The sequence below is a fragment of the Pteropus alecto genome, unplaced genomic scaffold (assembly GCF_000325575.1).
Source record: "Pteropus alecto unplaced genomic scaffold, ASM32557v1 scaffold194, whole genome shotgun sequence".
In the NCBI taxonomy this organism is placed as follows: Eukaryota; Metazoa; Chordata; class Mammalia; order Chiroptera; family Pteropodidae; genus Pteropus; species Pteropus alecto.
Genome location: NW_006436281.1, coordinates 2,476,541 through 2,502,221, shown reverse-complemented (window position 1 = coordinate 2,502,221; position 25,681 = coordinate 2,476,541). Strand labels below are relative to the sequence as shown.

Below are 25,681 nucleotides of genomic sequence, written 5' to 3'. Positions count from 1 at the left end.
ATGATGAGAGAAAGACCTCGCTGCTTACAGCCCACTCCCCAAACCGGGAGAGCTAGAGGACGGCCAGGAATAGGGATGGAACATGGCAGTGGGGAGGTGGAAGGAGGGAGGGAGGACTTCCTGGAGGAGGCTGCATCCCAAAAGAAGACAGGACAGGAAGAGGGACTGTCTTTATTCAACTGGGAGACCAGGCAGGAAGGGATGCAATGGGGACATACGCAGGAGAGGATGGAGGTCTTGGACCAGACAGGCTGTGGGGTGGGAAGTGTCAGCATGGGTCAGCGGGGTCCCCTTTGGGACAGAGACGTAAGGTGAGATGAGTAGGGGCGGAGGCCATGCCCTGAAGAGAGCTGTGAGGGCTGCGAGTGAAGTCACAAAAGTGAGAAGCGGATCCAAGAGAGAACTCCAGAAAGCCAGCATTTCAGGGTGGAGGAAGAACCACGCAGAGAGAGACAGATAGAGACAAAGGCAGAGAGAGAAGAGCCAGCCAGACTCGGGTCTGCCACGGAGGAGGGCCACAGAGGGGTGCTGGCAGTTGGGGAAGAAGGGACCTTCAGGATCACGGGGGTCTTCCCAGGGGTGGCAGGTACCCCCTAGCCAGATCTTCCCCTCAACGACCTTTCTGCCAGGGGCTCTGCACAGGAACCAACATTTTCCCATCAAAACCCACCCACGGCCTCTTCCGGAAGCAGAGCACCTGTTTTAGGTGCTGGGTCAGACAGCATCTTTAGGCGAAAGCTGAGCCCAAGGCAGGCTCGACGGTGTAGAATCCCGTGATATCCTGCCAGGAGCCCCAAATCCCATGACATCCCGCCAGGAGCCCTGGCTGCAGGCTGCTCCTTCCACTCCCCCCGCTCTTGCAGAGATAGAAAGGAAATCAGCACCTTTGCCGTCCAGTCCAGTCCAGTGGCCCCGAGCCCCGGTGGCTCCTGGCGCCCAGAATGCGCCAGGTCAGACCGGGCGGCATCGTGAGTGCGACATACACACAGGGCTTTGAAGACAAGAGCTCATTAATAATTCTTCACATTGATTATATGTTGAAATAAAAATATTTTGGATATACTGAGTTAAGAAAAAGATATTATTGACTGCACTATTATTATTTTATATATTCAATATTATATATAGCAGTATAATATAAACATATATTAATAGCATTCATATTCTTATACTAACACATATATTATGTTCATGAATATGGTATTAGTATGTGTTATATATTTCTATATTATATAATATAGTTATATATTTATATGATAGTTATATATTTCTATATTATATTTGTAAATATAATTAGTATATAATTACATAAGTCATTGCTCAGATAATATATAATCACATAATATATACTATTCACATAATTAATATAGCATTCACTTCATTGTTGTTAATATAACAAATAATCAGATCACATTATTAAATATATTACTATTATCTCATCTGTTTCTTTCGAATTTTTTAACATGGCTACTAGAACATTCCAAACCACCCGTGTGACTCACATCGCATTCCCGTTGGACAGCGCTGGCCTGTACAATATTTCTATCCAATCCACACACATACGCACGCACACACAAAACACTAAGCAAAAGGGTTTTAAAGTCAATCGTACACGACAACATTTCGACATTTGTTTTTATTTTCATTATTAGAGTGATGCGCACTAGCTTTTTAAAAAGTCAAGAGTTACATGATTCCCCTGCTCTGGCATTCTCGAAAGAGCAACATCGTGGAGGGGAAGAGTAGGTCCATGCATGCCAGTGGGCTCAGAACAGGCTGAGGAAGTGGAGTGAAGTGGGGGGAGCTCTCTGGAGGGGGCGGGTCACACCCTGCTGGTGTTGAAAGTGTCCTGTTCCTGGACTGTATCAATATCAACATCCTGCTTGTGACTGTGCAATGCTGTCTTACAACATGTTTTTCTATTGAGGGAAATAGGTCAAAAGGGACACAGACCCCTCTGTGCTGTTACAACCGCAGGCAAGTCGACGACGACGTCCAAATACCAAGTTTAATTATTTGTTAAGTGCAGAACAAACAGTAGTTTCCAAAATAAGAAGTCAAATTCCTCTATGACCCCACCTCCTGGAGGTAGCCTACCAACGCGTCCCGCCCTCCATCTTTGAAACGCCTTCCTCCCACTTCTTGTAACCGCATCCAATCCTTTCACTTAAAACGCTTTAAACAACTTATTTCAGTAACATTTTAACTTACTGTTTTTCTTGAAGTCAACTCACTTACAAAAGCTTAGCAGTCTGCGTACTTTTGTTCTGTCCTAAACCAGAATAATTGTGGGGATGCCCTGGCTGTTTTTTTTCCCCAAGTCTCCCGGAAAATAAAAACATAACTCTTCTTCGAAAGGTTAAGATGTTTCTACTTGTCTGTGTTAAAAGTTGAGATGTTTCCGCTTGTCTCTAACGTATCCTTTTCCTATATTCCCACTCTGCCCCGCACACACGTCGCTGTCTGGGGGATACTCCGAGTGCCTTGGTTTCTGTTTGTTTGTTTGTTTCAAAGTCCTTGGATGAGAAGGAAGGTTGGGCGCCCCTGGAAGGAGGTGTTGACCTTGGAAATGAGAAAGGTTACGAAGCGAGTTCACCCAGAAGAGGAAGAACCAACACAGCATGAGCTCACTCAGGGCGGAGTGGAAATAAGCAAAAAAAAAAAAAAAATGGACCCAGGGAAGGTTGGAGGCGCAGGCAGACAGTGGCCCCGGGGGAGCCCTCCTCACACCGCCTGGTCCTTCTGGGCCAGGGTGTCTGCCGTGGAGAGCGTGCTGGACTTGGTGTCCCTGAGCGCGGTCTCCTCGGTCAACACGTTCCGGATCCCGGCGGGGAGGGACTTGAGGAGGCGGGAGTGGAAGCCCTGGGCGGCGGCCACGTAGATGATGGGGTTGATACAGCAGTTGATGTACGCAATGGAGACCCACAGGTTGTCCAGGCGGGACAAGGTGTGGAAGCTGGGGTGTGTTTTGGAGAAGAAGGCTATCAATAACCCTGTCACCTGGTAGGGCAGCCAGAAGACAAAGAAGCTGGCCACCACAGCCACCACCACCTTGAGCGTCTTGGTGGAGCGTGTGGCGCTGCGGCTCCAAGCCCGGATCAGAAGGAAGGTGTAGCAGATCGTGAGCGTGACCAGCGGCCACAGATAGCCCAGAACCAGCCGCAGCGCAGCTACGGTCCTCTCTGTATGGGTATTGTCTCCGCCATAGTCAACGACACAGATCGTCTTGCTTGGGAACTCATGATGGTATTCCCTACGAAACATGAAGGACGGTATGATGAGCAGCAGGGCCGAGACCCAGGCCACACCGCAGGCTATCCAGGCCAAGTAGGCCCCTCTGTAGTTCTGGCACCAGATGGGATTAAACACCAGCAGAAAGCGGTCGGCGCTGATGGTGGCCAGAAGCAAGATGCTGGCGTACATGTTGAGCAGGATGAGAGAGGGGAGGATGCGGCAGGCCGCGTCACCAAGGAACCAATGGTTGTCGTAGATGATGGACACGAACAAGGTGGGCAGTGCCAGGCAGGAGAGGAGGTCGGCCACCGCCAGGTTGAGAAACCAGATGGCATTGATGGTTCGTCCGGCCTCAGACTTCGTCACCCAGACCACCAGGGCGTTGCCCGGCACTCCCACCAGAAAGACAAACACGAAGATGATGAGAGCGATGATGTCCGGCACGCGCAGGATGTTGGACGAGCCGTCCACTGGTATGCTGGGGTCCATGCTGTAGTAGTCATAGTTCTCAGTGGTTCCCGTGGTGTTCTGGTGGGATCAGAGAAGTGGTGGGGGGGGCGTGAGTTCACAGACAGGTGCCAAGGAGCCCTCAGAGCTAGGTGCCTTTGAGCCCATTGCCCTGCTTCTGTAAGCCTCAGCTTTCCCCAGGGAAATCGGGGACCACTGAGAGCCAAGGGCCGGTTCCCCCGGAAGTCCCTCAGCTCCCCCGTGGCCCAGCAACCGAACAAATGGCGGAAGCCTGGACTGCTGTGGCACCGTGGTCACTGTCCATTCTGATGGGTCAGTGTCCCCGACACGTGGCTCGTGAGACGTTTTTAATGTCGGATGTTTTGAACGTCACTGGAGAGTGACCCCCTGCCACCACCTGCCACCACCACCCCATCAACTGGCTTTGCTGCCTCCCGCCCACTGAGGCCGCTCCGCATCCTGCCTGGGAGTGACTGCCCAGAGAAGGCAGTGGCTTGGGAGGGCCTCATAACTCAGGCACGACATTGTGGGGGGACGCGAACCCAGGCAGGACACCCCGACCGTCTCCAAGGAGTGATCATGGCTGAGGTAAGGCAACTTCAGGGTAGAGCTCTGTGGCCCTTGGAGCTAGCCCATCCCTGAAGGCCACTTTGTCACCAAGCCAGGTGACAAAAGAGACAGAGAAAAAGAGAAATCATCATCACAGAAATATTCAGGGCTGGATTTTCAGTGCACCTGAATTTGTGGGTGGCAGTTTATATCCACTGAAACACCCATGTCCTGTCTGCAGCCATGCCACCCTGAACGAGCCCCATTCCATCTGATCTCAGAAGCTAAGCAGGGTGGGGCCTGGTTAGTACTTGAATGGGAGACCTCTTAGGAAGACCAGGTGCTGTAGGCGTCAAATAAAAAAAAAAATAAGGGATTGTAAGCTGACAAGGTCCTTGCAATCTGCGAGGTCAGCCAAGGGTTGCCTCACCTAAAAAATTAAAATAAAAAAAAAAATTTGAAACACCCACCTCACGGACTAAATAAGATAAAAATGTTCAAGCACCCAGCAAAGTGCCTGGCAGTAAGAGGACAAGAATTGGCAGCCAGGGCTGTTATCATTTATCAATATTATGATCACTGAAGAGCTGAGATCTTTCTCTGAACGAACCTTTTCTTTCTAGACCCTTTACTTGGCTCGAAGGTTGGCCAGACTGATGGTTGGGGATCCTTGCCATTAGAGCCACACCAGTGGTCAAATTATTCAAAGGAGGATGTCAGCATCGGCTGGTAAGCGGACAAGCAGGATAGAGCGTATCCGTGCAGTGGAATATTATTCAGCCATAAAAAAGGAATGAAGTACTGATACAAGACACAACGCGGATAAGGCAGGAAAACATTATGCCGAGTGAAAGAAGTCAGACACAGAAGGTCACATATTGTAGGATTCCAGGAAATATCCAGAACAGGCAAATCCATAGAGACGGGGTGGGCTAGTGGTCACCAGGAGCCGGGGGAGGGGCAATAGGGAGTGGCCGCTACATGAGTACGGGCTTTCTTTAGAGGGTGCCGAAAATATTCTGGAACTAGTTAGAGGTGGTGGTTGCACAATATGGTGAAACTCCTAGATGCCACTGAAGCGCATACTTTAAAATGGTGAATTACATATCATGTGGCTTTTACTCAATTCAAAAGAAATGCCAGTGTCATAAAGACAAGAAAGGGACTCTTCCAGGTGAATAGGGACTAAAGAGCCAGGGCCACCAAATGCCACGTGATACCACGGACCGGACCCCGGAGCAGGACAAGCGCATTCGCTCCACGGGGCATCGGTCGGACAGACGAGCAGGTCTGTGGACGACACGGGGGCACCGCACCGAAAGCTGAATTCCCCGAAGTGGATAACCACGTGCACTCGTGAGGGGGGACGTTCTCGCTCTTGAGAAACAGAGCCTGGGGTATTTAGAAAAAACGGGGCGTAATGCCTGCAAGTCGCTCTCAAACGGTTTGGCATAAAGATGATCGATGACAGAGCGAGCAAAATCGGAGAGTCTGGGCAAAGAGTATAAGGAAGTTCTTTGCATCGAATGTGAAAAGATTTCAGAATCGAAAGCTAAAGTTGTCGAAGTATTCTATCGGTCAGGGGCCCCTGCCCGGAGCTATCTACCTCTGCCGTGCTCCCCACCAGCACCCCAGCTTCCCTTTTTCTACTCCAAGACCCTCTCCCCCCAGGTGGCCACCCTCTAGTTGCCAAAGGGTCAATGCCGGACACAGCAGGAGGCCTCAGACCCTGCTCAGGGGGGCTCTGCGGGTTGTTAAATATTTCGAATGTCCGCCTCGGACGTGCTACATGAGGCTAACTTTTCCTCTGCTGGTTTCACAAGCCTCTGCCATCCTTGGTTGTGGAATGAGTCAGATTCCCAAAAAAGGAACAACGCCCCCACCCCTCGACCCCCGCTCTTGTGGCTCCTCATCTCATCAGCTGACAAAAAACCCATCCTGACATGAGCTCATTTGGTCATTTCCTCTCACGAACGCAGAGAAAAGATGCTAAGACCAACACTCAGTGACTTCCACCTGGGCCCTTGCACATGGCACGAAAGTTTGGCCGTTACGGCATCGCCAGAGACCGGGCATAACTGAAGCGTCCAGCTAGAGAGGACTGGCTAAATTAATGAGGGCACATCCAGGCAATAGAATATAATGCAGCCGTCAAAAAGAACGAGGCATCTCGACAATAAAAAGACAAATGATCCAATTTAAAAACGGGCAGAGGACCTGAACAGACACTTCTCCCAAGAAAACATACAAATGGCCAATGGACGTATGAGAAGATGCTCACCCTCGCTAGCTATTGCAGAAAAGCAAATCGAAACCACGATGGCTATTGAGGAAATGCAAATCAAAACCACCACCTCACACCTGTGAGAATGGCCATCATCAACAGGACAAATAACAACAAGGATGGGAGAGGATGTGGGGAAAAAGAACCTTCCTACACTGTTGGTGGCCACGGAAATTGGAAATTGCTACAGCCGTTATGGAACACAGTATGGAGAAGATTCCTCAGGAAACCAGGCATGGAATTACCATATGACCCAGCAATCCTACCTTGGGGTATTTACCCAAAAAAAGAAACTTGAAAACATTTCTCCGCAAAGATATATGCACCCTGATGTTCACAGCAGCATTATTCACGGTGGCCGAGACATGGAAGCAACCAAAGTGTTCATCCATGGATGATTGGATAAGGAAGATATGGCACAGGTATACGATGGAATATTACGCAAAGATGGAACACGGCCATTTGCGACAACACGGATGGATCTTGAGATTATCACGCTAAGCGAAATAAGGCAGACGGGAAAAGCTGAGAACCACATGATTTCACTCATAAGTGGAATATAAGCCTAAAAGTACCAAACGAACATGACAAACAGAGACTCACGGTCGTGGACAGTGGACTAGTGGTTAGCAGAGGGGAGACGGGGAGGGGGGAAAGGGGATCAAATATTGGGTGGCAGAAGGAAACTTAACTTTGGGTAGTGAACACACAATACGATGTACAGATGACATGGTATCGAATCGTACACTGAAACCTATTTGATTTGATTCACCGATGTCGCTTCAATAATTTTAATTAAAAAAAAAGAAAGGAAGGAAGTTTACGCACTGACGCGGAAGGGCTCCAAGATCTAGACGAAATAGGAAAAGCAAGGACTGGAAAAATCTACCAACAAAAGGAGAAACACTCTCTCGCTCTCTCTCTCTCTCTCTCTTTCTCTCGCTCTCCCCTTCCCTCTCCCTGTCTCTCTCCAACCTCCCATCTTTCCTTCCTCCCTCCCCCTTCCTCTCTCTCCCTCCTTCTCTCTATCGCTATCATCCCGTCCATTTCTGTGTGTCTGTGTGTGGACGGTCCAGCTCCAGAAGCAGACAGAGAACACTTATAACAGCAGCTGCCCGGGGGAGGGGAAGCAGGGGCCTGGAGCAGGCATCGGAAGAAAACTTGTCACCATGTGTGTTTCGTTCTTCTTATGTCTTATGTAGAGAACCGTACCAGTGAGTGCACAGCCCGCCCCGCCCTCCAAAATAATGGGTATTATGTAAAATATACAAAAGGGTTCATGGCTCTAGAATTCCAGGAGTCTAGGAAGATCCTCAGAAAATTTCTTCATCGCACAAATATTTACTGGTTCCCGACACCTGTCCTCCGAGAGGGGACAGTCTGTCTGCAAGGGACGGGAACTAATCCCGGGCGATGAGAGCTGGAGTATTCAATGACGGGCCAGCTGGTGTGGGCAGGAGAAGGTCCCTGGGAACCAGCCTATAGAACTTTCTGGCTCTGGCGGGAACCCTCTCGGGTGGCGTCTGGGACGGTAGCCGCCAGCCACCCAGGGCCGCGACGCACGCGGAATGCGGTCGATGCACCTGAGGAACTGCACGTTTAATTTTGTGTCATCTCATGTAAATTTCGATCACACGTGTGTCGAGTCGCTACCGTCTCAGAGAGTCTGGGGGTGGTGCTGAGGGATCCCCGAATGCCAGGCACCGGTCTAAGCACTTTCTAGGTGTGCTCGTTAATTAATTAATTAATGACGGTATCTACTGTCGCAATGTCCTGAAGGGCAGGGTGTTATTATGGTCCCCATTTTAAGAGCCCTGTGTGTTGGGTGGAGCAAGGGCTCCTAGCGCAGAAGAGGAGACTGGAATCGTGAGATGGAGCAACAGTGGGGGCTTGCCTGGGGGTGGTGGCCCAGAGGGGACAGGCATGGTCCGGAGAACAGGAGGAAGGGGAAGGCACGGTGTCACGAACGAGCACGGCGACCGCAACGGCCAGCTCTGCCCTGAGCTCCTTTTCACGTGTCATCTCAGCCAAGGCACAGAACGGCCCTGTGCGGGTTGCTGCTGTCAGATCGCCTGTGTCACAGATGAGAAAAGCGAGGTGACAGAGAGACCTGTCCAAGGCCTGGTGGGCAGGGCGGTGGAGGCGAAGGCCCTGCATCTCCGGCAGGAGGAGGAGGAGGAGGAGGAGGAGGCAGAGGCTGCTGCACACCCCGGGAAATGAAAGATACGTGGCCAAGACTACGAGGCTGGAGGGTCCACAGATGCCGCGTTAAGGACGTCGCATTTTGCCCCGGGGTGATGGGGAGCCGTGTGCGCTGTCTGAGCTGCAGAGGGCCGGGGTTAGCGGTTAGGTTTAGAAAAAGCCCTCTGGCTGCTGTGAGGAGGTGCAACTAGGCCAGCGGCCGGGGGACCGGAGAGGAGGCGGGAGCAGGGATCCAGGCCAGTGAAGTCGGGGCTCGGGTTGAGGGTGATGGTTGGGGGAACAGAAGCGAGAAGAGGCAGGACTTGGCCGTGGACGGACTGATGGACTGATGGACTGACGGACTGACGGACTGCCGTGCAGCTGGTGCAAGGTCAACTCTGCCCTGGCCCCGCCCCCGTCCCTCCCCACCGTTCCATCATCGGGGAAAGTCCTGCCAAGTGTCCCCTCACCCCAGCCGCCATCGCAGAGGAAGTGACAGACCCGCATTTCCGTTGGAGCCAGGAGCGCACGGGAGGCAAGGTCCGCTTTCTTCCCTGGATGCCCGCCCTCCCCGTCGCTGCAGAGACACGACCTCTGTCAGGAAGCCGCCACGGAACCACGGGGAGCCACGGCAGCTCATGTCCTCTGAGACACGGGATACGAGGGTGGTGGTCGGCGCCGCGACTCATTGATTCTCCTACATGTGCGCAATGCCTGTGACCCGAAACCCCTAAGCGTTCAGATGCACAGACGCTCTTATTTTAAAAACCACATGCAATCCCTCTACTGGGTATTTACTCCAAAGCCTTGAAAACCCATATCCAAAAAGATATCTGCGCACAGACGTTCATAGCAGCGTTATTCACGGTGGCCAAGACATGGAAGCAACTGAAGTGTCCTATGATAGATGATCGGCTAAAGAAGCTGTGGTACGTATAGACGACGGAACATTACTGAGCCATAAGAAGAGATGAGATACTGCCATTTGCAACAACATGGATGAACCTCGAGATAATCATGCTAAGCGAAATAAGCCAGACAGAAAAAGCTGAAAACCATATGACATCACTTATATGTGGGATATAAACCTAAAAGCAACAAATGAACAGGACAAACAGAGATTCGTGGACATGGACTGTAGTAGTTACCAGAGGGTCGGGGGAGGGAGAGAGGTAGACGTGGGGAAAGGGGGTCAAATATGTGGTGCCAGAAAGAAATCTAACTATGGGAGGTGAACCCACAGTGTAAATATATATATGCCTTACTATTAAAATGTACAGCTGAAACTTACTGGATTTCCTTAACCAATGTCACCATAGTTAACTAGAACGAGTTACTTCAGCAGGGTCTTTGTAAAGAATGAATGAAATAAACCTCCAAAAAAAAGAAGATCTAAAATATAAAAATAAAATAAAATAAAAACCACACGCGAGAGACAAGCCTCCAGATGCTTGAGGATGCAAAGAACTGCATCTCGGTTTGGCGAGACAAAGAACAAACAGACAAACAAAAAACATTGGCTATCACCGTGCAGACGCGGGCGTAGACAGACAGACACTCTGTGTGCCGTAGATGGGAAGTGTGAGTTAGTACATTTGGCAATATCTGCTAAAAAAAAAAATTAAAAAAAAATGCTGATGCCTTGGATTTAGCATTTGCAATTCTAGAAACTCAGACGTCAGTCCGAAGATGGAACTTTAAAGATAGAATATTAGAAACCGCCTGAGTCTCCATTGACAGGGGGTGGAACCTGCCCCTGGCGTATCATACAGCTGATCAAAAGATAACGGTGACTCTGAAATACACGGGAAGATGACAGTACCTTTCTGATCGGTTGTTTAAGACGGAATGAGAAAGCGTGAAGCACAGGGCGCAGCGCCTGGTATGCATCAGGCGCTCAATAAATGCTGGTTACTAACATATGACAGTCACAGGAAACAAACAAACAAAAAAAGCAAGATGCAAGAGAACGTGTGAAACATGCTTCTGTTCGCAACGGCTGGGAGGAAGGATAGCTAGTCGCCTGCGCTGAGTACCAGCCGCACACCACACGCTGTTTTATTCCCTTTCCACGTATTATCTCATTTATCAACCCTCTGAAGGAGGTCTGGGCTGTCATAAAGAATAGAAAGCATTTATTTGAGCGAAAAGACTGGCCGCCCCAGAAACACAGATTTAGGAAGCCACTCGAACCGGCCTCAGGAAAGAGCAAAGAAAGGCAGGTTCCTAAAGGCAAAAACCACAAGCAGCATTCTTCCCTGCAGAGGAAGCGTGGCCGGCCAGGTTCTCAGGCCGGGGAAGGAGGCAGGAACCTCGAGCAGATGCAGGAGGTGAGGTCCACATGCGTCCACTGCTGTGGCTCCAGGCTGTTTACGGTGCAGCTTTGGGAACCGCAGGCGGCTCTGAGGACTGAGGCGGGAGACGGAGACGTACACAGAATCCACTTCCCCAGTCACCTCTGGACCCTAATTTAACAGCCACGCTTACTGCACTGATTGTCGTTCGCACTGTGAAATAGGTTCGGATTCTGTTGGATTAGTATCCTCATCTGAAAGGAGAGGCGGAATTTGAACCTCGTTTTCCTTCGACCCCTACATCAAACTAGTTACTCTTTCCTTCCTTCCTTATGTATCGTCCTTGAGTACCTGTGAGCTGTTTCTGGAAGGATCCACCAGGAACTGGTGCCCACCGTTGCCTCCGGGGGCCAGTGACCAAGGCCCTGAAACCCTGGGGAGGGCAGGGAGAATGACTTCTTGCTGAATACCCTTTGGTATTTGGGACTATTTCTTAGAAAGAAAAAGAAGCCAAGGTAAGGGCAAACCTTATTCTGAAGTCCTGTTGAGCCAAGCCGGGTCTCAGAGTGGGGTGAGGGCAACAAAGCGACACCAGATCCCTCCCCAGGGCAGCCGACCCATCCTCCCGGCTCCCCTTCCCCGCTGGATGAAGCCCAGACCTTCCAAGCACAGTGGGCAGGTGCTAACTCTCAGCCCCGACTCGCTCAGATGGGTGGGGGTGGGGGGGTGGGGGTGGGGGGGCACAGGTCCCCACGTAGCCTGGACACGCCCTCCCTCTGACACTCACGGAGCCCAGGGGACGGCCTGGTTCTGCCACCAACCACCGCAAGACCGGGACCATCTCCACTGCTGCCTCGGTCTCCAGTTCCAAACGCCTGACCGTGCCGGTGAGTAACCTGGCTGTTCTCCCAAACCGGCTCTTCCCGGCCTCCCTGCTTCTGCTCATGCCACCCCTGCTGCCCAGAAGGCCTTTCCCCACCCGAGGAATAAGTCCTTCTGCTTGACCCAACGTTCGAATTTCCTGCCCTCAGGAACTTTTGGGTGCCAGCCCAGGACTTTGCAGTGGCGCCTCAACGACCTCTTGCCACACTTACTCCCTAGCTGCATCCCAGCCCAGGATGGGGACAATCCGAGATGAGGGAGAGAGGGGAAGGGAGGAGATGGAGGACAAGGGGGAGGAGGAAAGAGAGGGAAGGGGAGAGGTGGGGAGAGAGGTGGGAGCCCAGAGAGGAGAGGGCGAGGGTGGAGGGTTCCTGCCCTGGCCCTTCCAGACTCACCATGTTTAGGTCTCGGAGTCCCTGCTGACCGAAGGTCTCTCCCGCCTGAGGGCTGTGGTTTTTAAAGCCCCGAGGGAGGTGCAGAGAGCGGAGAGGAAATGACCCTCCTTCTCCTCCAAGGTTCTCATTGGTCTGTGCACAGGGCATCCCGGCTGAGGCCACTTCTGTGGGGCAGAGAAGGGAGTCAAGGCTCAGAAAACCGAGGAGGAGGAGGAGGAGGAGGAGGACGTTCCCTCCCGGTCCAAGGAGGGAGGGAGCCGGATGAAAGGGACCCCGTACCCCGATCTGGACCTGGCCCCGCTCTGGGCTTTGGTTTCCCCATTCGAGACCATCTCTCTCTCGCCTTCGAGAGCCCCAGGCAGCTGCAGCTCTGGCAAAGCTCAGGGGTCCAATTGGCTTGAATTCCCCTGGGGTCCTGGGAACACGGGATGGAGACCCCCCAGCCTCCCAACCGGGCTGCTTGGAGGCTCAGAGAGGCAAAGCAGGTGTGTGGAGGTGACCCAGCGCTCGGGGACCCGTCAGCCTTGCTCCCGGGGGCTTTGAAGTTGACACACACACACACACCTGAGCCGCAGCCACCCTTTCCAGCCTCATCCTGGGTTCTCATGGAAACGTGCTGGAGCCTGGGTTGAGGAAGGAGTCTAGATTAGTGTAAAAAACTGCCACAAGCTGAGTAGCTCAAAACAATGGAAATGAATCCTCTCGTACTGGAGCCTGGGTTGAGGAAGGAGTCTAGATTAGTGTTCTTTTGCTGCCGTAAAAAACTGCCACAAGCTGAGTGGCTCAAAACAATGGAAATGAATCCTCTCGTAGTTCTGAAGACCTGAAGTTCAAAATGAAGAGGTCAGCAGGGCCAGGCCCTCTCTGTGGGCTCTAGAAGAGAGTCTGTCCCCTGTCTCCTCCAGTGACTGGTGACTGCCAGCATTCCTTGGCTGGCGGTCATCCCTCCCACCTCTGCCTCTACTAGGGTCATACGCCTCGTCACCTGCTATGTGTCTCAAATCTCCCTCGGCCTCCCTCACATGAAGACCCTTGTGATTACATTTAGCCCCCTCCCTGGCTAAGCCAGGATCATCTCCCATTGCAAGATCCGTGAGTTATCTGCCAAGTCCTTTTTGCTGTATGAGGTCACACCACTGCTCCCAAGAATCAGGATGTGGACATGGGTGGGAACCGGTCTTCAGCCCATCCAAATGAACATGATTTTGATGATGGGTACACCTGCGGGTTCATCCTTCCCATGCTCTTCTGCAACTCTGCAACCTGCCGCCCACTCCTTTCCTCCACAAAGCGTTATTTTCCTACGGCAACGTTCAATTTGCAAAGATCAAGCTTTCTTTTCATTGCAGGATGGATCTGTGCACACTGCGAACATTCGAACACTCCAGAAATGCACTCCTCCCAACAAAACGCAACAAAACAAAACCTGAAGCTCCTATGAGCAGTTTGGCGTGTATTCGCCCAGGCTTTTTAAAACGTGGTACTTGCGTCCGAGGACACGCAGGCGCACGATGTTCAGCAAGCTTTAGCACCACTCAGCGAAGCCTTGAGTGTGGTCTCCGTCACTCAGCAAGAGTTTCCAAGGTCAATTTGTGGGCATTTGGCGCTGGTAAGAATGCCGTGTTGTTATACTGACCATGACCTCAAGGGGGCGTTTGCTTTCGGGGAAACTCAAGAGGCCAGACCTCATCTCTCCGTATTTTAGGATTTGAAACCAAAGTTGCGTAGCGCCCTAAGTCGTGGGTTCTTAATATTTTCTCTGCCCTAGACCTTTGATGAAGTTATGACCCCCTTCTCGGAATAACTTTTTTTGCAACTTTTTCTCTTGATGTAATTTCAAACTTAAAGGGAAATGACAAAGAGAGTGAAGGCCTAAAGTATGTCTCGGTGGCATCTGCCCTGTGTCTTCAGCATGCTCCCACTACGTACTTGGGGTGAGACTGGTATCAGTCGGGGGTCTCCAGTGAAACAGAACCAGCAGGAGATAGAGAGAGGGAGAGAGATTCCTTTTAAGGAACTGGCTAACACAACTGTGGGGTCAGCAAGCCCCAGAAAACTAATACAGGAGGTCTCTATACAGCTACATATCCATATCTATATATCTATTTGCATTTCCCACCCCCTCCAAATCTTTTGAGAGTAAAGTGGAAACATCATGCTTCTTTGCCCTAAATTCTTCAGCGTGTCTCTCTTAAGCACAAGGCTTTCTGTCATAACTGCAGGGCGATTTTGAAATAAGGAAATGTGATATTGACACATCGCCATTATGTAATCCGTGACCCTCATTCAAATTTCACCAGTTGTCCCAATAATGTCATTCTATCACTACTTTTTCTTTTTTTCAGAATAATGCTTTCGTAAATATTTGAAAACGCCTTATTTCATCTTAGCAGCATAATAAATCAATCGTTCATTGTTTATTTAATCACTTCCCTATTCGTGGTATTTTAGGTGGTTTCCACTATGTTTGTCCCTGTCACAATGAGCCCCCTCGAATACACACCCTGGTGCCGCTGTACCGGTAGTGGTGGCAGATAACTCTCTAGAAATGGAATTGTAGCCTTTGAAGGTGTCATCCTTCAAAGCCCAGACCTCGTGCTGTCCAAAACAGCAGCCACCAGCCGCACGTGGCTACTAACTGAAACGTGGCGAGTCCCAAGATAAACGAACAAACAAAAACAGAAACAGGCTCATGGATGCAGGGAACGAGCTAGTGGTTGCCAGATGAAAGAGGGGTTGGGGGCCGGGCGGAAAGGGTGAAGGGTTTAAGGAGGATGAATTGGTAGTTACGAAATAGTCACCTGGATGTAAAGGACAGTGCAGGGAACAGAGCCAACAATGTTGTAATAGCTGTACGGGCCCACGTGGGTGCCAGACTTAGCGATCGCTTTCCTAGGGATCTAAATGTCGAGTAACTATCGTGTATGCCTGAAACTAATACCGTATGTTAGCTCTATTTTAATAAAAAATCTTTTCATTAATTAATCAATTAATTAAAAGAAATATGGTGAGTCCAGATTGAGATGGGCCATGAGTACAATCAGATTTCAAAGACTGACTGCGGGAAAAAAAAAAAAAAGTGTAAAAGATCTCAATGACTTTTATGTTGTATTATATGTTAAAATAATATTTGGGATGAACTGGGTTAAGCAAAATATATTATTAATTATATTATTGTTATTACATATGAAAAGATCATGGGATGTGACAATATAAATATATAATATTAACATTACTATGAGGATAATAGGTTAATACATCAGGAATATCATTGGTGTTAATCTAGTAAATGACGATAGTTTTATTAAATATGTTACTCTCATTATTTCACCTGTTTCTTTTTACCTTTTTAATGTGGCCACTAGAAAATTTAAGAGGACCTATGAATATTGCATCTGTGGCTCACATTATATGTTCATAGGATGATACCACTCTGAAGCCACCATTATCCCAGCCAGAGCCTTTGTGTGAATTAGAAAGAAGTGCCCTTTCCAGGTGGTTGGAGCCCCATGGCAGGACACACACATGATCTGACAAGGAGAGCCATCTCTGAGTGTTACCTTTAAGTTCAATCGTGTCTCACATACCATGTGCAACTCATGGCTTCTACTTTGGGGTCTAAGGGGGCTATTGGAGCTCTCACCATATCCCAATAGGGAAGGGGGAAAGGAGTCAGGAGTGAAGATGTCTACTCTTTCAAGGGCAAGACTCAGAAGTGGCACAATTTGTTTCTCACTCACAGCCCATGGGCTGGGACGTAATCACTGGGTGGGCCTAGCTGCAAGGGAGGCGGGAAAACTTAGTCTTGAGCTGGCTGTTCCTGTGTCCTGTTGAAATTTTATTCCAGTGAACGAATGGGAAAATACATACTAGAGGACAACTAAAAGTCACACACAAACAGCATCAGGAAGGGTAGCTTTAATTGAAATAAGACGATCTTATTTATTATTGTTTAAATAAGAAACCTAGCAGAGGAACATGTGTAAGGGAAGGAGGATGTGCTAATGACTTTCTTCTGGTTTACTAAAGAAAATTCACACATTTCGCAGAAAACAGGGGTGTCAATTCGAATAATGATATTAAAACAGACAACTGTAAAACACAGGAACGGCCCACCCTCGCTTCTCACACCAACTGAAAATTTGAACGGTTCCAAGGCCATCTTCACTTTGACAGCAACTGCAAGTCTGAGGGTCCCCAAGACCACACTCAGGTTTGATGATTTGCTAGGACTCCCCAAACTCTCTGAAAGCCGTTTATGCTCGTGGTCGGTTTATTACATCGAAGGGATAGAGATTAAAATCGGCCAAAGGATAGAGATTAAAATTGGCCACGTGGAAACATCCAGGAGGGTTCTGTCCCCGTAGCTCCCAGGTGCCCTCTCCCAGAGAGGTCATGGGCAGTGCTCCCTCAGAAACAACGTGTGACAACGTGTGAAGCATCGCCAACCGGGAAGCTCGCCCAGGAAGCTGTGGTGGGTCTTCGCTGGCACTTGGTCACATAGACCTGCTTGGTCACCAGTGTGGCTCATCTTGATCTTGGTCTCCAGCCCCTTCAGAGGTCTAGTTGATACCACATGACCCAAAGCCCTCCCCTAAGCCAAGCCATTAGACTACCAGGAGTGGCCCAAGGCCCCCAGGCAAACAAAAACACTATTATCAGGCAGGACACTCTGAGGGCTCGGTGAGTGCCTCGCAGGGGCTGAGGACGATGGCCGGAACTCTCCGTGAGCAAGGTTCGGGTTCTTACTACACAACGACCCATCACGATGACAGACTTTTCGGGAGTGGAAAGTTACTTACAAGGGCTATAACAACTAAATCTGCAGTTTCGATGTCTTGTAAGATCTCTTTGTTAGAAATTATATTTACAGGGGCATTTCCATGATTGTCTGCTTCCCTCCAATTGTGGAGAAAGAGAGAAAAGCTTTTTTTCTTATCTTGCTGAAATGCATCTTCACCAGTAGTTAGAAAAACCTACAGTTTCAAAGTGATTGAAATGGGATTCTTTCGGTCAGCGCTAAGAGAAAAAAAAATACAACCGATAGACCTGACAACCCACAGCGTGGGAGAAGATACATTACGTATCTTTAGCAAAGAATGTGTACCTAGACTCTATAAAGAATTCTCAACAATCATGAGAAAAAGACAACCCAATGGAAAAAAAAAAATGGGCCACAGGTCTGATCAGGCACTTTATAAACCAGGATCTCTAAATAGCCAATAAGCACACGGCAAAGAGCTAATGATTTTCTTGGTCAACAGGGAAACCGTCGGATGGCGTCCACATGTAGCAATGAGATCCACACCTGACTTCTGACCCAGCGATCCCACTCTTAAGCATTCACCCCACAGAAAGCAAGCATGTATCTTGAAAAAGGACATACGAGAATGTTCACAGCAGCTTTACTCATAATAACCAACAACTGGAAACCAACCGAAAGTCAAGTCCATCAACAGTAGAATGGGTAAATAAACGGCATATTCGTGTAATGGAGTACTATGTAGCAGTAAGGAGAAGGGAAAAACCGATAGTAAAAAAACTAGTACCTGCAACAAACATGGCTGAATCTCGAGGCCATTCTGTTGAGAGAAAGCAGGCAGACTCTAAAGCATACCCGCCGAATAATTCTGTTCATATGAAGTTCAAGAGCAGACGAAATTAGATTTGGGTGTTATGACCCGGGATAGGTTATTTGTGAGGGGGAGGAACTTGGAGCATCGGGGCAGAGTAGGGGTTGGGGGCCGGAAACATTCTTTTTCTCGATCCAGTTGTTGGTGACACAGAGATGGTCAGCTCTGGAAGTTCATTAAGCTGTACTTTTATGATTTGTGAATTTTTCTGTCTGTATTTTGTATGCATGTCAATAAAAGTTTTTGTGTTTTTTTTTTAAATTTTACCTGAGAGGCTTAAAATTTACACAATAGAAAGGAGCAGAAAAGGACTATGACCAAGTGGCATATGGCACACGTCGTGTTTTGTATCCACTGTTCCCCAGCACCATGCAAAGCCTGACCTCCATCTAAAGGGACTGGGCTGAGTGGGTGGCTGCCATCAGCACATCTTAAAGAGAAGCTGCTGTGACACCACCCTGCCTGAGGCCACAAGAAACCCAGAGCTGGCCAGATGCCCATCTATGCTGAGGCTCCTCTGCAGTGGCCACACTAGCCTCCGAGTCAGGATGTGGTGACAGGCAGGAGCAGTATAGTTCACCAGAGCTTCTGTCACCGCCTGAACCTCAGAGCCAGAGGGTGTCAGCAAGCACCAGGGGAGGCTTGGAGAACAAAGCTAGAGGCTGCATCGGGCAGAGACCTCTCAAAGGCTGTGGGAAAACACTACCACCAGCAATAATGATAATAGCCAACACTCACCGAGCGGTGGCCAAGTGCAAGGTGCCACTCCCAGAACTTCACCATGACCGAAGCGGGTTGAGGTGAGACGGGTTAACCCTGACAGAATTCAGAATGGGAGCTTATATTATGATTACTCTGAAAATTCCACAAGTTTCGAATTCTCACGCTGTAAGTGTGTGAAGAAGACAGCATCTCTGATTCTAAAATGTCAACTAAGAAATTAGTTGTTACTAATTTATTCTAACTTACAAGAAAATCCTCTCTTTGTGGTGTTACAGTTCGATGGGTCTTGACAAAGCTAAAAAAAAGAAGCTTCAAGTCGTGTCACCATCCCCACAAACAAGACCCAGAACAGCTTCTTCACCCCCAAAAAATTCCCTCCGGCTGCCACTTTGCAGCCGGCCCCTCCCCCGCCCGTAACCCCTGGCAACCACTGATCTCTTCTCCATGGCCAGGGCTGCCTTTCCCAGAATGCCCTAGAAATGGAATCGCACAGTCCGCAGCCTTCTCGATCTGACTTCCTCCACTCAGCAAAATGTGTTTACATTTCGTGCGTGTCACCGTGTGCGTCACGAGTTCCTCTGAACAGCTGAGTAGTAGCCCACTGCCTGGATGTGTCACCATCTGTTCATCTCTTCGCCCGCTGAAAGACATTTATCTGAGTTGTTTCCAGTTTGGGGCAGTTCCTAAAAAAAACACGCTGTGAACATTCTCGGCCCGGGTTATCTGCGGTCCTAAGTTTCCAGAGAAAGCATCTGGGAGTAGGATCGCCGGGTGAAATGCTAAGTGTGTGTTTTTAAGAAACTGACCATTAGCCTCCTGCAGCCACGGTAACAAATGACCACAAACGGGGGCGGGGGGAAGGGGAGGGATTGCTTAAAACCACCCCGACGGGCCGGAGGCAGGAAGCTGGAAATCATGGCGTGAGCAGGGCCGTGCCCCATCCCAAGGCTCTGAGACAGGATCTGTCCTTGCCTCTTCCAGCTCCTGGAAGCCCCAGGTACGCCTCGTGGCTGCGTGGCTCCAGTCTCTGCCTCCGTCTTCACGTGGCCTTCTCCTCCGGGTCTCTCTCTGTCTCCTCTTTTGTCTCTTGCCCCTGGGTTTAGGGCCCACCTGGATAATTCAGGATGACCTCACCTCGAGGTCCTTAACTTAATTACATCGCAAAGACCGGTTTTTTTTCTAAATGAGGTCACCTTCCCAGGTCCTGGGTGGATGTCTCTTTGGGGGAGACACCACTCAACTTACCGCAGTGACAGTTTTCCAAAGCGCCTGTGCCATGTGCATTCCCACCAGCAGACCCTCTTATATTAAAGATCCTAAATTTAGCTGGGTTGGGGGCCTCGCCTCCCCCCATCCCAAGTGCAATGCCCAACCCCCAGCATCAGCATCTCCTGGGGTGTGAGAAGTGGAGACTCTCAGGTCCCCCCTGACGCTGCTGAATCATCACCTGTGTTTTAACAAGATGCCAGGTGATTCCTAGGCATCTTAATGGCTACGAAGCGCTGGCCTCGAGCACCACGGGGAGAAATTGGTCTCAACTTCCTGTACGGCCCTCACCACATGGATGGTGGTCCCCCGCTTGGGTGTTTTAAGCCTTCTCCATTTTTAAGGTCTCTCTCTGCTGTTACGATTGCTCGTGAGTACATACACGTGCAATCGGCTGAAAATGAAGCCCGAGATCTTTTCCTGGAAATAAGCAATTTATATAATCCTCTCATTTTAAACTGTTTCCTATGCCCCGCAAGAAGAGGACAAAGTCTGCGGAAACAAAAATAAATAAATACGTGAGAGAACTGACAATAGAATGAGATCTAGAGACGTGTGGACATTTTGTCGCCTGCCTTTCCCCAAAAGCAGACTCTGAGATAACGTCTTGGGTGATGGTAGTTAATTTGGGAAGTGACCTCAAGATGAAGGAAGAAGGGAAAAAATGAGTCGGAGGGGAAAAGCCAGTGGAGGGTGTGTTAGTCCGTGGGGAACAGCTGTGAGGGACGGGGGCTCAATCCTGCTGGGCAGGGGGAATACGCCTCAGAATCTTCTCGCTGCAGCCAGGGGGCGCTGGAGCGTCGATGCCCTCGCTTCTGCCTCCCTTTGGGCGTGGGTTGCTCAGGGAACAGTAACTTCCCCCTGCCCACCCTTTGGGGTACACCTGGAGTCCAAGTGAGCTGAATGAGGTCAGAAAAAGCCCGGAGGAGAAAGCTGAGTGCTGAGCTGGGAGGCTGCGTATGTCTTGGAAAGTGCCAGCCAGGCCCTGAAGCAGGAGAGCAGGGTTGGGGTGGCGGGGGACGGAGACAGGGTGAGGGAGAGGAGGGGGAGGAGCACCCATAGCACCTACTACGCACGGATGGTCCTTGACAGTTTTGTTGTTGTTGTGTTTTGGGTTTTGGGATTTTTTGGGTTTTGTTTTGTTTTTGTTTTTGTTTTTATTTTTTTTTACCAGAAAATTGTCTCTGCTCTGGCCAGAATCAGGAATTCTCATTCTGCCCATATTTTTTGGGTGAATAGACATCAGTTTCTCCACTTCACCTCTCCGTCAACGTTCCAAGAAAAATAATGTGAAACTGCGAGGTTTAAGGAGCACTGAATTGTTACCTTTCCTGAAGTGTAAAATTGTCAGCGTGCCCAGGAGGCTCGGCTGTCTCAGTCTGGCTGGGAGGAAGCTATACCCAATGAAGTGGAGATAATAAGGCCTGTAAAACAAGCACAATAAATATCCTTAGAGAAATAAGGGAGGATATTGAAAACCCAAAGCAAGAAGAGAATGCGAAGCAGTAGAACCTAAGTGGAAATAAGGGATATGAATATAATTATTGAAATGAAGAACTCGGTCGGCGCGTGAAATGGCAGAGTAGATCCAACTAAGGAATAAATGAATGAGCTGGAAATACGATTCCCAAAGTCATCCATAAGGGCTGGAGAAAAACTCTAAGGAAAAAAAATTAAGATACGTGGATGATATAAATAAAAGTCCTAGCCTACAGAATCTCTCTGAAGAAAAGAGAAAGCAGATAGGGAAGTACTATGTGGAAAATATTAACTAAGAATTTTATAACTCATATTATTATAAATAATAACCAAGAAAAGTAACCAAGAACTAAAGACACGATATTTCAGTACTGAAATGTTGACTGCATGCTGAGCAAGGTAGATGCAGTAGGTGGTCCAGGGAGAATAACAAAATGAGATAAATATTAGCAAAATTTGAAAATATGAAAAAAAAGGAAGTCACAAAAATCCGTACAGAAAAAAAAAAAGAGAGAGAGAGATTACTTATAAAAGAATAAGGATCAGATTGCCATCCAACTTCTCCACAGCAAATCTAGATGCAAAGAGATAATGGGGTAACAGCCTCCATGTGACAACAGATTACAAGTCTAAATATGGAATATAATAACCAGATGATAGATTATTTAACAGGAGGGCGATATCAGAAACCTCTGAAAACTCACCTCCCATAGACACTCTTTGAAAGAACGTAGGACAAACAAGAAGAGAAATTAATTATTCAGAAGGAAGTGGTTGGAAAAAAAGCGAGGGGAGAAATAAAAAAAGTAGTGGCCACAAAAAGAAATGCTTATTCCAATTCGTATGTAAAACTAAAAGTATGAAAATGCGAGTTGCAAGATGTAGGCGGAGGGCGGGGGCAGGGAGGGGAAGGCATGCTCACTTAGGTTCTCGCCTCTTTTGGGGGGAGGATGAACATTTGGTATAACTGAAACATCGAAAGGGAAAAAAATTAAGTATTAGTACGGCCCCTCGATAATCACTAACGGGATTACGTAGAGACTTTCGAAGCAGTACAGAAAAATAATCGATACACTCAATGGAAGGCGAGAGGAAAGAATTGAAAACGATAAGAAGCGTGAATTGACACCAAAAGCAAAGGGAATAAAAGCAAAAATAAACAAGTAGGACTAAGTCAAACTAAAAAGCTCCTGCATGTTAAGGGTGGAAAATTTTCAAGTGAGCCAACTAGCTAAGTCAGCTACAGGGAAGAAATATCTTTAGATACCAGAACTTGTCCTACTTGCTTTTGTGTGGTTTAGGAAGTATATTGTATAGAATATGAAGATGGCCAATGTCTACTTCTGTAATCCATTTACTTGTTAATTAAGGGTGTTGTTCCGGGCAAAGATATGCTAAAAGCCAACTTCCACTTCTGTAATCTGTTTGCTTGTTCAGGAGACCACCAGGATATGGTCTTGAGCTTTATCAGCTGCCTCCTCTGAAAGCTCGGGGCTGATCTCCTCTAGCCCTGCGTGGTAGAGAGTCAGTCGCCGGCCGGCTAATAAAGGCTCATAATTAATCTCAATTGGCTCCGTGGGTCTCAGAATCGTTCGCACCATAACACTGCACAGCAAAGGAAACCATCAGCAAAATGAAAAGGCAACCCATGGAATGGGAGGTTTTCATTCATACAACACTGGAGCAAAAAGTGAGTGGAGGATCTGAATAGACAGACATTTTTCCAAAACAGACTTACAGATGGCCGATAGGTACATGAAAAGGTGTTTAACATCACCAGTCATCAGAAAAATGCAAATCAAAACCACAGTGAGGTCCCACCTCACACCTGTTAGGACGGCCATCATCAAAAAGATGAGCTCGCACGCGATGGAGAGAACGTAGAGAAAAGGGAACTCTTGTTTGCCGTTAGTGGATATATAAATCGATACGGCCGCTATGGAAACAGTATGGAGGCTCCTTGAAAAATGAAAAGGAGAACTCCCTTATGATCCAGAGATGCCACTTCTGGGTATTTATGTGAAAAACAAAACAAAACACGAACTCAAAAAGATATATGCACCCCCATATACATTGTGGCATTATTTACAGTAGCCAAGATATGGAAGCACCCTAAATGTCCATCGACGATGAATGATAAAGATACACGTGGCACACACGCACGCGTGCGCACACACACATACACACACACTGGAATACTATTCAGCCATAAAAAAGAAGGAAATATTGCCATTTAAGACAACTTGGATAGATCTTGAGGGTATTATGTTAAGAGAATAAGTCAGAGAAATACGAATACCGTATGATCTCACTTACGTGTGGAATCTAAAACAACGAAGAAACAAACACAAAAAACACCAGCTTCGTATTCTTTAGAACAGATCGGTGGTTGCCAGAAGTGGAGGGTAGAGGTGGGCGAAATGCGTGAAGGTGACCAAAAGGTGCAAACCTCCAGTTATAAAATAAATAATTCACGGAGATGTCAAGCACGGCGTGGCGACCACAGTTAGAAATAGTATATTGCATATTTGAACGTTGCTAAGAGGAAAGACCTTAAAAGAAAAGAATTGTAACTATGTACGGTGATGAATGTCGACTAGACTTACTGTGCGACCATTTCCCAATACGCACAAATAGGCGATCGTTACGTTGCACATCTGAAGCTAACATAACGTTGTATGTCAACGGTATCTCGATTTTCTAAAAAGAATTCAGAGTTCACAGAGGTCTCTGCATTTAGGGAAACCATGGTATCTGAACTTAGCCGAGTTTCCGACCTCCTCTACACTTCGTTCCTTATCTGTAAAATGAGGGAAGAACATTCGTCGGGTTGTCAGAATGTTATAATTAAACAAGAAATATCGCGCTCCAGCTTTTTAAATGACTGCGAGATGGTTGTGGTGACTGGAAAGGCAGGGACGCAAAACCCACGCAAGACACCTCGTCAGTCTCTTGGGAAAACCCAGCGAGTACATCGTAAAGTGACTACGTGCTGTTTTTCTACAGCTTCGCTGAGTTATAATTGATGGATGAAATATATCTGCGAAACCACCCACCACCGTCGGCTTAGCAAGCATTTCCATGCCACCCAGAAATTTCTTTGTAATCGGTCCCTCCCTCCACCCTCATCCTCAGGAAGCCACTGGTTTGCTTTTTGTCAGCATAGTTTCCATTTTCCGGAATTTCTTATCCGTGACATCAAGCCACTATGAGGAGATTTTTCTTGCCTGGCTTCTCCTGCTCATTATAACGCTCTGGGGGGGTCACCATGTCTTTGCATGGACCAGCGGTCGAGTCCTTTCTCCTGCTACGTTGCATTCCATCATACAGAGCATCATACAGGTCCCTGGGGGCTCCATGCTACATAACTAACCCCCTCCCCTCCCCCCAAAAAATCCCTGGATGCCAAGGCTCAGGTGAGCCTGCCTGGGTAGCAGTATTCCTTGCGTGCTGTCCCACGATGTCGCTGGGAGAAATGAGTGTCCACATGGCTCCACTGGGAGAGACAACTGGAAGCTGGTGCCTGGTCTCTCCTGGACGCTTTGCCCCTTTTCCCTTTGCCGATCGTAATCTCTGTCCTTCCACTGTAGGAGGCTATAAATGTGATTAAAACAGCCTTTCTGAGTTGCATGAGTCTTTCTGAGAGGCGTCTTGGGGACCTCCCAACACACCTGTCTTGCTGTTTCTCGGTTTCTATGCCTCGTGGATTTCCGGTGACGTCATGTCCATTCGGTCTCCATCTCTAGCTCCATCTCCATTTCCCAAAGCCACGGGTCTGTCCGTGCCTCGCCCTTCCTGTCTCTCCCTCTTCTTCATTTCCTTAGACGGCCCTCTTTCCATTTCTCCAGTTGACAACACGGATCCATTTTTTTTCCATTTCTCAGTTGGATACTCTCGGTGCCTAACTCTGCGCCATCTTCTTTTCCTTCCCTCGGAATTTGGGTCCCTCTCCTCTTAGTTCCTCTCTCCTTCAGTCGCCCCAGGCTTCGGCATGTCCTTCCCTCCATCTCTCTTCTCTTGGTCTCTCGCCATCATCCGGCCTCGCCTTCCTCCTTCTCTCGTGTCGTCTGCTCCCCTCCCCGCACCACAGCCTGTCACCCACTAGGTCACTGTCTCTCAGTGCAGTTGCCTCTCAACTTGGCTTCTCTCCCTGCCTCGGTGTCTCTCCTTCACCTACTGGGGGCCCTCCATACCCTGCGGTCCCTCACTATAAGATTACCCCCGAGACGCTTCCAGGTCACTCCGTTATCTCTCAGCCTCATCCCTCCGGACCGCCCACCTGCCCTTCCCCCT

At 48.7% G+C, this 25,681-nt stretch overlaps 2 protein-coding genes and 1 pseudogene across 2 annotated transcripts in view; 1 reads left to right on the top strand and 2 right to left on the bottom strand.

Annotated features, from left to right (window-relative positions):
* Nucleotides 1–1,457: 1,457 nt before the first annotated feature.
* C5AR1 (complement C5a receptor 1) lies at nucleotides 1,458–12,433 on the bottom strand. Its single transcript, XM_006911835.3, has 2 exons — nucleotides 12,288–12,433; nucleotides 1,458–3,762 (listed from the first exon to the last, which is right to left on the bottom strand). The coding sequence occupies exons 1-2, from the start codon at nucleotides 12,288–12,290 to the stop codon at nucleotides 2,725–2,727; spliced, it is 1,041 nt and encodes a 346-aa protein (XP_006911897.1). The 5' UTR covers nucleotides 12,291–12,433; the 3' UTR covers nucleotides 1,458–2,724.
* On the top strand, nucleotides 4,485–4,603 carry LOC112479700 (annotated as a pseudogene).
* Nucleotides 12,434–17,676: 5,243 nt separating the features above from the next.
* CCDC9 (coiled-coil domain containing 9) overlaps nucleotides 17,677–25,681 on the bottom strand; it is a 31,229-nt gene continuing 23,224 nt past the window's right edge. Inside the window, exons 17-18 of the transcript XR_003046285.1 lie at nucleotides 21,236–21,333; nucleotides 17,677–19,326 (exon numbers count right to left, since the gene is read on the bottom strand). The gene's annotated coding sequence lies outside the window, so the exon portion shown is untranslated. The remainder of the gene's footprint in view (nucleotides 19,327–21,235; nucleotides 21,334–25,681) is intronic.